This window comes from Prunus persica, chromosome G4, assembly GCF_000346465.2.
Source record: "Prunus persica cultivar Lovell chromosome G4, Prunus_persica_NCBIv2, whole genome shotgun sequence".
NCBI lineage: Eukaryota > Viridiplantae > Streptophyta > Magnoliopsida > Rosales > Rosaceae > Prunus > Prunus persica.
Genome location: NC_034012.1, coordinates 4,300,035 through 4,311,624, shown reverse-complemented (window position 1 = coordinate 4,311,624; position 11,590 = coordinate 4,300,035). Strand labels below are relative to the sequence as shown.

The 11,590-nt window shown below is 39.3% G+C and overlaps 3 protein-coding genes across 3 annotated transcripts; 1 reads left to right on the top strand and 2 right to left on the bottom strand.

Annotated features, from left to right (window-relative positions):
* On the bottom strand, positions 1,498 to 5,976 carry LOC18778305 (F-box protein SKIP19). Its single transcript, XM_020561657.1, is given in 5 exon segments — positions 1,498 to 2,240; positions 2,242 to 2,295; positions 3,361 to 3,695; positions 4,695 to 4,908; positions 4,996 to 5,976. Coding segments are annotated over 5 exon segments (1,428 nt in total). The 5' UTR covers positions 5,367 to 5,976; the 3' UTR covers positions 1,498 to 1,786.
* Positions 6,469 to 8,744, bottom strand: LOC18778451 (F-box protein SKIP19). The gene is made up of 2 exons (XM_007211442.2): positions 7,792 to 8,744; positions 6,469 to 7,526 (listed from the first exon to the last, which is right to left on the bottom strand). Exons 1-2 carry the CDS (start codon positions 8,154 to 8,156, stop codon positions 6,836 to 6,838), a joined length of 1,056 nt encoding a protein of 351 aa, XP_007211504.1. The 5' UTR covers positions 8,157 to 8,744; the 3' UTR covers positions 6,469 to 6,835.
* Positions 9,654 to 11,349, top strand: LOC18780450 (apolipoprotein E). The gene is made up of 2 exons (XM_007211600.2): positions 9,654 to 10,010; positions 10,261 to 11,349. The coding sequence occupies exons 1-2, from the start codon at positions 9,914 to 9,916 to the stop codon at positions 11,094 to 11,096; spliced, it is 933 nt and encodes a 310-aa protein (XP_007211662.1). The 5' UTR covers positions 9,654 to 9,913; the 3' UTR covers positions 11,097 to 11,349.

The window sequence follows — 11,590 nt, the reverse complement described above, 5'->3', positions numbered from 1 at the left end:
GTGTTTGGGTGGAACCAATTTCAAGGCATAAAGACATATGTTCTAGTTCAACCCTAAAGCTTGATAGTCAACATGATCACCGTCTTGGGAACAACAATTGTGTCCGAGGCGGCCACGATGACGGGTGGTTTTGGGATGAGATTTTGAAAGATGGTTACACACAAGGTGTTCTGAAACCAATATCAAAGTCCGAAGACGTTTTGTATGATTCAACCATAAATTTCGAGAGTGATCGTAATGTGTTTGATACTCATCATGGTAACATCAATGGGGGAGAGGGATCTTCTTGGTGCAAAGATTGGGAAGATGGTAAAGCGCAATGTGCCTTGATGCAACCAATTTCAAAATCCGAAGAGGTCTTGCATACTTCAACCCAAAATTTGGAGAGTAATCGTAATGTTTTTACTGATCAACGTGGCAACAACAATGGCGATGATGGAACTTTTTCGGATAGAATTTTGGAATATGGTAAGACTCATCAATTAGCAAATTCTGAAGACGTCTTGTTTACTTCAACCCCAAATTTTGAGTGTGATCGTCTTAACAAGAAAAACAACGGTGGCGACAACAACATATCTTTCTGGGACAAAATTTTGGAAGAGGGTAAATCGGAATGTGTCTCTTTCCAACCAATATCAGAATCCGAAGGCTTCTTGTATACTCCAAGCCTAAATTTCGAGAGTGATAATCGTGGGTTTGATCATTATCAAGGTGACAACAATAGTGGTGTGGAACTTTGTTGGAATGAAGAATGGGAACATGGTAAGGTAGAGTGTGTCAAGACACAACCGATATCAAAATCTGAGGACATCTGGGCTAACACAACCCCAAATTTTGAGAACAATCATGATCATGTGATGGATGATCATGTTCATGGTGGTAACAACATTAAGGACGACGAGGGATGTTTGTTGGATAATGATTTGGACAAAACAGGGGAAGTGATTAAGGAAACTAATCATCCTTCGCGGGATCCAATTGAGCACTACTTGGTCTGGCCGGGAGATGATAATACTAATAATTATAATTATGAGGTTGATGGTGTTTCTGCCTTGAGGGGTATGCTTGGGTCGACATTAGATTTCGCACAACAAAATCCCAATCCTAATCCCAACCCGAATCCCAATGACTATTACAGTTACTTAGAAAACCTTTGTAATGAAGATACAACTTTGGATTATTTATTATGAAGTTAGCACTATTTAAATTATTTAGAATTATAAGTTGCTTGTTTTTTTTGTAGTGTTTTTTCTTTTTTGGGGTCACTTTTGTTTTGTAGGATATGAGAAGTAACTTCTAATCGTTTTCCGGAAAGAAAAACTGAAGGAGAAACTTTTCATCACATGATCAATCAGAAAAAAGACAAAGCAAAAAATTGAATAAATTACGTAAATGCACTCCTAAGAACGGTAGATCCCTGATTTCTGCTAACATATATATATATGTATGTATATATACGTGAATCTAGTACAAAGAGAATTACACACAGGGATATACAGATAGGTCCATTAAAATTGATGGAGAGAATTAAAAGTGATGCAGATTTTCCATTAATGCATTTATTTAGAAGGAAAAATAAAAGGGAAGTATCGTTTGTTTCAGTGGGGGTTAAAAAGCACGATGTTTGCTTTATAAGAAAAAACACCCAAAACGTGCGTTTAAGTCACTCAGTTTCCAAAAATCACTTAAGTAAAACGACGTCGTTTCGTTAAAACAAAGCGGCTCTTCTCCGCGCCTCGCCACGCCTCGCTACGCTAAGCGTGCAACAAGCTAAACATCCATACGCCTAAGGAGATTTCCCTCCGCCTCGCTCCGACGCGCGATTAGGCATGCATTTGAAAACACTGTTATAAACCAATTCAGAGTTATCGATGGGATCATCAGGAAGCCGCAACTTTTTAATTCGTTCAGCACATCTTCTTCCCGACTTTCCTCCTAGTTTAAGATTGGAACACCGGCGCAGATCAAGCGACTCGAGATGAGGACAACGATCAAGAATGGCCTGCAATCCATCATTTGTCAGCTTATTCCCAAGCAGCTGGAGGTGGCGTAAATCATGCATCGTTCCTGCTATAGCAAGTGCATCGTCATTAGACTCTTCGTGTGGCCATCTATACCACCGCTTGTTAAATTTGAATGATTTCAAAAGAGGGCAAGAGGCCCCAACCACGTCTATAGGTTCATGTGAGAACGGACAATATGAAATTTCAAGGTCCTCCAGCAACGGAAGTTTCGAAGCTCAGTCCCTCATTTGTTATGTCATAGCAATGGGCAAGTCGGAGCCGTTTGATTCCCCTCAAAATATTGGAAGGTTAAAGATGAATATGTTAGCAGTTACACAGAGAAACAAAATTACACTTCAGGAAATTCTACATCAACATAATAATTCACTGGCATGCATAAATGGAAGTTCCAGCAATCATATGAATATGTACATATGCGTCTGCTTTTGTATTTGTAGTATGAATGAAGTCAGAGAGAACAAAAAGGAGGAAAAGAAGGCATTACTTAAACAAGAGGCAGGATGCCACTAATATGCAAACAAAGAAATACCATCACTTTTCTCGCAAATGATATGCACAACATAGCATGTCTAGTTAGAAAACAATTCAGCCAAGTTGCCAAATGACACCGTGAACAAGGTGATTGGTGTTAGGAAGGCCACAACAATTAGGCCCTATTTGGCTTCCTCTCTGGTAGCTTCCTACCTTACCCGAGAAAGGGCATCGGCGATGTTTCCTTCTATAAATTGTATCTTTTGGCTTAGGTAAATTAGAATTACACAAGAATTCATGTAAGATTGAATCCTAGAGCTCACCCTCTAACACAGTTCTTGAGGGGAACAAGGTGTGCCATTAGGGTCAAAGTGAATAGATGATATTAAATCATTGCCCTTTGGAAAGGGCTCAGGGGAGTTATAATCTCCATCGCCAGAAATCATTACACGAACGTGAAGAGAGTCCAGTCCAAGAGTGTCACCATGATGTAAAATACATCATAGAAAGTTGTGGCACAGAGGAGTCTATTCACCTCAGAATCACTTTCGAGTGGCAACGGTGACATATGGAACATATCTAAGAGTGCCTTACCTTCCTTTAATACTAAGGAAAAGGGAGTTTCTAAGCACTCTAAACTCCGGGCTATGCGGGATTAAAAGATACAAAAACAAGACACCATTTTTAATTGAAACTTCAAATCCCCAAAACCAAACATACATACACGACTAAAATTTGAACTCAACCAAAATATAAATGACAAGCAAATGAAGCAATTATCATTTTGTATGTGTATATATATATATATATATATATATATATATATAAACCAAAACATTTAACAAAAATAATTAAATTGAATTACCTGTCGGTGATGTACTTGAGGAGCTCGTCGGTGCCGAAGTGGTCGACATTGATATCGATCAAATTGCCGGAGCTCCGATCGATAGCGTGGCTGCACATCTTCTCAAAGTCGTAACCAATGTGCCTCTGATCATCAGGATCAACGCGCATGTCGATGGTGCGCCACGTCAGCGGGTCCCTGCAGATGTCGCGCCACATCACGCATACCATCTGAGCGCTCGTCAGGATTTCGATGGCTCCGAGCCGCAAGAGTATCGAGGCCGTGACGTCGTCTGGGAGTTCCGCCCATTTCCGACCCCGGCCTGGAGCGGTTTGGGTTTTTGTTGGAGGAGCTCTCTGTGAAAGAAACAGAGGAAGAAGCAGGGGAGCTGAGGCTGGATATCTAGGTTTCATCAGAGAATTCAGCTTGTATAATTGAGAGCGAATTCGTGCTGATAACGTGTTGTAAACTAAAGAGAATTTGCAGAGGAGAGAATTGAGAGGCAGAGAGTTTTTCTCTCTCAAGTATTATTGATCTGTATTTCTCATTCATATCCGATCGATTCAATTTCTATCTAAGGGAAGTCCAAATATATAGACATTAGGGGAGGGGCATTTTGGGGACTCCAGACTCTACTTTTACAACACTCCCCCTTGGAGACCACAAATGATACAGAATATGTCTTGTTAAAAACCTAATATAATTTATCAAATGGGATTTAAACTTGATTTTAAGGGCCTATTCACAGTCCTAACTTGTCACACCCTACCCAATTTTAATCATATATTTAATTTATTTAATTATGAAATTATAATTTTGTTTTTGGGAGTAGAGTCACTTTAGTCATTTTTTGTTCGGAAAAGAATTTGAGAGATTGAGTTACACCATTGTGTTGGGCTCGTCGAAACGAGTTCGTAGACACGCGGCACACTCAATTCTGAGTTGTAACGAACTTAAGAAAATAAAAGTAGATTTTGCAGTGGAGAATGGGGAAGTAGTGAGAAATAAAAATTTATTGAAGGAGTCATAATGAAGGGATTTAATTTAGTAGTTTATTTAATCGAAGTGCTATTAAAATTCCAATAAATGGGTAGAGGAGACAAGACTATTTTTGCCTTTTTATCTGTCTATTATCATTTTTTTCTTCTTCACCATATTATATTCTGTTTCAGCTCCTTTGTACCCAACAAAATATGAAAACAATACAAAGTTAATCATCATTATAATCCCTCACCACGAGAAACACTTACATGAAAAAAAAATAACATTATTTTATTATTTTTGGCCAATTATGTTATGTGTGATTGACCGCAAAACAATATTATCTCCATTTCATACAAATTTTTCTAAATCACCATGACCTCCGAACAACTTATGAAATATGAAGTTTTGGGCTGCACGAGGACTTCTGGGTCCGGTTGGTGTGGGCATACATTGGGCCATGGACTTGCTCTGTTAGAGAAGCTGTTAAGCTTCTCTAACAGAGCAAGTCTTGAAGCCACTTCATAAAACCTCCCCACTGACGTGAAATAGCAATACACTAACCGGAGCCGTCTGATTCCACTGCACCTATTTTTGACAAATTTATATTACAGACAAGTAGTCTTAGGTTCTAACCCTCATGTCGGTGATATACAAATTCGAAAAAAAAAATACCTGTCGGTGATATACTTAAGGAGATCATCGGTGCAGTTGTGCTCGTTATTGATATCGACCAGATTACCACAGCTACGATCCACTGCGTGGCGGCGCATCTTATCCAAGTCGTAGGCCCCAAAGTCGCAATCACCATTGCTCATGTCCACGGTGCGCCAGATGAGAGGATCTTTGCAGATGTTGCGCCAAACCATGCACACCTTCTGCGCGCTCTCCAAAACATCGATCGCTCTCAGTCGTGAAAGTATTGAAACGGTAACGTCCCGTGGAAGGTCCAGCCAGTTTCGCGTTTCGGTTTCGGTTTCGGGTGGTGCTGGTGGTGGGGTTCTGGATTTGGGTTTGCCCTTTGAGCGGGGGGTTTTCTTGCCCATCAAGTTTTGGTTGTCTGGATTAATTCTGGGATTATGCGGGAAAGTCTCCAAATGGCATGGCGATGAATTCTCTGCAAAATGGTTCTTGGCCTACCTTGATCGGACCGTCGACTTTTTTTGTTTTGTTACACAGGTCGTGGACTTTTTTTAATTGAAGGTTCTTCTCGTTGGTTTTGGCACCAAATAGAAGGTAAACGACAATTTCATCAAATGGTCTCATCACCATTTCATTTTGGTCCCCAGACTATCATATAAATGAATTTAGAAGCACAAATCCTATATATATTTTCCCATAATCTTTGTTATTCAAAACTGAACATCTAATATTCAAAGCAACTTTTTCATTAAAATACACCCCTTTTGAATCTTGTCAATGAAAATCTAGTTTCAACCTTCATCCACTATATTATTTCATAGGGTTTTTATCACAAAATGTCAATGAAGTTCACAAAATTATCAAATTGCTTCCTTTACGTTCTTTTGTGTTATTAGTGGTTCCTAAGATTAGCACCCCTACTCACAAATAGTCCATATCGTTAAATTCTGTCAAGAATTCTGTTAGTTCGCTGTCACGTATGTGGAGATTTTGGAGATGTTATTCAAAGGCTAAGGCTTGAATAGCATCTACTGTTGGGTGATGCTATAAATGCTGAAATTGCAGCTGCCTTTCCCTCCCCCCCCCACCCCCCTTTCTAAAGACTTTATATAATAAGGCTATATGACTTAATTAGATTTTTGGTAGAGCTCCTTCAAATGGGTCTTTGTAATTTTTCTGTATGGAGATGGACCTAATTTTCTACATGGAGCTATAGCCTTTGGAGAGGGAATGACTGAAATTGGTGGAATGGGTTTTTGGAGTTTTCCTCCTACATTTTTTATTTATCAATATTTCATTTTGGTCCCTAGACTTTCATAGCAATGAATTTTTAGAAGCACAAATCCTATATTCTCGCAGAATCGTTGTTATAGACAAACTTTCAAAACTGGATTCCTAACATTCAAAGCAACTTTTTCATTCAAATACACCCCTTTTTGAATGTTGTCAATGAAAATCCAGATTCAACCTTCATCTACTATATTTCATCTCAAGTTGTCTTTTTTGTTTCTTTAAAATTAAAATTAAAATAATTAAACAACAATGATCAGGGACATGATGATAAAAAGCTCTAAACCTAAATATATATAATCAACCAACCTTCCATGATCAAAATAGAAAACTTGACATTGTTCTCATAAAACAGCAGGTTGTAAAGTGTACAAGGACAATCCAAAAAGTTTCTGCGCTCACTCTCCCCTTGGGAGCAAAGTAGCCAGATTCCCTTGCAGATAAAGCAACTCTTTCCTTACACAAAACAGGCAATAACGTTGCAAACCCAGGAATACTCCTTTCTTAGAGACAGTCAAATTTCGGCTCCAAATTCATTACCACTCTCTGTTTCCCAGATTTCAGCTGCTAGACGGTCTCGAATTCAAAAAAGATCAGAGAATCGTATTTTGGTAAAATCATCATAGAAATCACTATCATCCGAGTAGTATCCATTAAAATCATAAGGATAATCATCATCACAGTCAAAGTCCTCAGAATCATTATAAAATCCATAGTCACATGGTGCAGTACAAAATTCATAGTCATCAATGGAATCATTGGGAAGGCGCAACTGTTTAATTCGTTCAGCACATCTTTTTTCCAAAGCTCCCTTCAGATCAAGATTGAAACAATGGCGCAGATCAAGTGACTCAAGATGAGGACAACAATCAAGAATCTTCCTCAAGCCATCATTGGTGAGCCGATTCCCGAAAAGTTGAAGGTGGTGTAAACCATTCATCGTTCCTGCTATAGCAAGTGCTTCATCATCTTTCCCGAAAGAATCAATCACTGAGCCACCATTCTCATCACCATTCTCATCATCAATCCAATCATCAAATCCATCATAGGCACCAAACCCACTGATCCCATAAACCGAAAATTCGGGCCTGTTCAATTTGAATGACTTCAAAAGAGGGCAAGAGCGCCCAACCATTTCTAGAGATGTACGTGAGAGATTGCATACATAGATCTCAAGCTCCTCTAACAGAGTAAGCTTCGACGCCACCTTACCCAACCCCACACGTGATATGCTATAGCAACTCACTAGCCGGAGACGTCTGATCCCACCGCAACTATAGCCATTACACAGAAACAGAAATGCAGCCAAACAAATTCTACATCAACATAATATCATTGGAATTTGGAAGGAGATTCCCAAAAGAACAAAACAAATGATCAAGCAAATCTACATGGGTTACTCTGTCCGTGTGCAATTTTTAATTTCGAATTGAATATAACATCACAAAAAGATTCATTTTTGGGAATCTATTGAGCAAAGTTTAAGAAATTAATAAAATCTTCATACCAAAACAATCTACAAAATAAAATTTTGAATACCTGTCAGTGATATACTTAAGCAGATCGTCGTCGCCGAAGTGCTCGATATTGACATCGACCAGACCGCCACAGCTACGATCCACTGCGTGGCGGCACATCGCATCCAAGTTGTAGAACATGTCGTCGTAATCGGCATCGTTGGTCATGTCGATGGTGCGCCACATGAGAGGGTCCTTGCAGATGATGCGCCAAGCCATGCATACCATCTGCGCGCTCTCCAGAATCTCGACCGCTCTGAGTCGAGAGAGTATCGAAACGGTGACGTCCCGTGGAAGGTCCAGCCAGTTTCGCATTTCGGCTGGGGGGGTTCTGGATTTGGGTTTGGGCCTCCAGACGAGGGTCTTCTTGTTTCTTTTCTTGCCCATGAGGTTTTGGTTGTTTGGATTCTGGGATTGTGCGGGAAAGTTTCGAAATGGGGATTCTCGGGAAAATGGAGGATTAGGGTTTGCCGCTGGAGAGTGGGAAAATCACTGATCAAATATGAAGTTTCGGAACAAATGCGATACAAGCGTTTTGGTTGGTTCTGGGACTACATTCGACCGTGGGTTTTTTTTTTTTAAAGGTTTATATCCGTGGACTTTTTTAAAGCTTGTTATTTTGTGCACCAAAGAATTTTTTTAAAACACCAAACGGGTCTAGTTCAATAAAAAAGAAAGACAAACTGTCAAAAAGACCAACCACATAGAGGGAGTGAACCGAAAAGCTCAAGTTTTGCTCGCAAGCTCCCTAAAATAAAGAGTCTTAATTTACGGACTAATGATCTCAGAATCAAATCTCCACGGCACCTTAGAAGAAAAAAAACTCTCTTATTGATAGTTGGGCCTGACCATGAGTTATAGGTTTGGTTGGTTGTACGCTTGTTCAGGCCCAAGAAGGCACGAAAGAAGAAACAAACCTAAAGGTAAATAGCCAAAAACAATATATTCACCTACCTAACCACAAAATTTGAAACACGTGAAGCTGAACAAAAAACAAAAAACAAAATATACCAGCATGTTGTAGAACATAATAATGTGTGTGCATGATGCTACAGAGGTTTTTTTTTTTTTTTTTTTCTTTTTCTAAATAAGTAATCAAGTGTCTTATAAAATATATATGTGATTAGGTACAAGTGTGTGTGTGTGTGTTTGTGGCAAAAGAAAAGGTACAACTGGGTAATGCTATAGAGCTTGTAATTGTGGCGTTAATGGTGGTCGCTACCACATGCATGGGATGGGATTGGATATATGATTCCATGTCTGGTCAACAAGGAATGACTAGGGAAGAGATATGGTAACATGCTTTTGGGTGAAGTCTTCTGTTTTTATTATTATTATTATTATTATTATTTTGTTTAAACAAAAATAAATATTAGGTAAGAAAAAAGGATCCAACAAAAGTTCTATGGAGCCATTAGTCCATATATATATAAGTTATATTGAAGAACTAGAGAATCTAACAAATGATTTCGTGTGCATAAAAACTCTTAACCGTTTCAATTACAAGTTCCTTACTTCTTTTATATGTTTTGTTCAATCTGTTCGGTTTCTATTTCAAACCAACAATTTTCTAGTTTTTTTAAAAATAAAAAAAAATTATCTGCGAGCAAATTAGGTTAGAGAGAGCTGATTCAGGTTTATGCAAGGGCAACAACTGGAACAAACATGACTGCATGGGAACCACTCCACCCATTTTTTTGGGTGTAAGAAAGTCAAAGCATCCAATGCCAAAGAAAACGTCAAACTGTCACCAATAATTGCGCATGATTGCAACCAAGAACCAACAATTCTCCCAACGAGCCAAAACCATCAAAACATATTCAATCAATATTACACAGCTTGAGGAGGTTTTTAACAACGACACCACCACCAACAAGAGAGAGGAGAGAGAGAGAGTGCAAAAGCAGTTTGCAGTCTCTCTTTTTGGATCTCTCAAATATTATATCGTAGTAAACTAGTGCATGATTTAGAACAAATTAATTATCTAAATTAAATAAGAAAGAAAAGAAAACTACCCTTTAATTACTTGTGTTCGATCTTGATCCACCATTGTATCATAAAATTCATACTTTCATCTTATATAGTCTATCAGCTCCTTTCCCCTGAAGACAGAAGATCCTTTCGATCGTGTTTTCGGGGTGAAAATGAACCGAATTCGAGCTTTTTCATCTCCTGCAGTGTTGCCATTGCCAGCTTCTTCCACAACTCCGAAAGAGCGCCCAGAAGATCATAGTTTTGATGGTAATTAATCTAATTATATGCATTCTGATCTTCATTTCTCAATGCCTGCATTTTTTTCAAGTCATGAAAGTCATTGCAAAATGACATCTCTGTGTGTGGTTTCTAATTGCAACAATTTTGCCTTCATTCAATAATGCCAACATGAATCAAAGGAAGTTTCCTTTCTTGTCAATCACAATAAATTTTGGCCAAAAAGAAACAGGGCATTGCATTACAATAAGTACTGATCTGTGTGAAATTCTTTGTTTAGGCATTGCCACCAATGTCAAGTTATTATTGAAGCTAATCCATGATCACAACGAGGCCTGCACAAAAGAGAATGATGACAGGAAGACGCAAAGGGTGGCTGGAATGATTACCATAATCGACGATGTTAAAACCAGGATTCAAAAATCTCAATCTATTGGCAGGAGGGCAGAGCTGAGGCGTTGCAACACAGATCTTAGGCCAAATGTTCCGAGGGACAAAAGGCCTACGGAGCCAATAATCGATGAGAAAGAGAGGTTGAGAAAGCAGCTTAGCGCGAGCTTGGCAGCGCGAAAGAGCCTAGAAATTATGTGTTCCAGTTTGGGAAAGGAGAAGGAGATTATTGCATCAGAGCTTGCAAGAAAGGTTCAAGAATTTAGTGGAATGGAGGAACACATCAATGATCTTAGAGCGCAAAATGAGAAGTTGTTGGCAAAAGTACAAGCTTGTGCAGCAGAGCACAAAGAGAAGAAGTGTGGTGGGGTAGAGATTCAAGGGAATGTGGCGCTCCAGGAGCGAAACAAGGCGCTTTCGGAGCAACTCCTTAAGTCCCTTGACGGGTGCAGATCCTTAAAGAGAAAGATTAAAGATGCACAGAAGGAAAACAATGGGATGCACTCGGCAATGGAGGAGATGGGGGTCGAAGTTCAAGAAGGCCTTGATCGAATACGAGCCCTCAGGGAAAAGATTACCACAAGTGATAATGAGCAAGCAACAGATGTTGAAGAGGAGATATCAGCATTGGAGCGTCTGTTTGAGTGCTTCAGCACGAGGGTCTCCAAGCACGACCCGAAGAAAGGCGAATTTGCAAAACACAACACTGAAATTGAAGCTACATAAATAGCATCCTGCCACTTGCATGAGAACAAAGGGTGACTAGAAACCAGAAATGCCTGGTCTCTCCACTTTTGCAATTTTGTTGGTTCTGTTTCTTTTTAGTTGCCAGGACAAGACGCAACTATTCCTTCTTGGAATTACATAAATAAAAGAGGGGAAGGCAGTTGTAATGTTTCAGAAGTAGAAGAGAGATTAGTGATGTTGCAAAATGTTGTTGTTCATGTTGCAATTGACTAGTTCAGGTTTCTAGGTTGCATCTACACTGTCCCAATAGGAGTTGTCTAATTCCAAGTTTTCTTCTCGTCCTGGATATCAAAGAGTTGACAAATGAAGAGATGTACAGCACATAAGTGTAGACTCATACGACAATGTGGTAATCGAACCCGTCTTCCTCCTTAGACAATAGTTGCAGGCATACAGTCCCAAGAACAGTGGCCTGACCTGCAATGGAACTCTTTGGAAATCTCAGTTGCTTCCTTACCAATCTCCATTCCGAG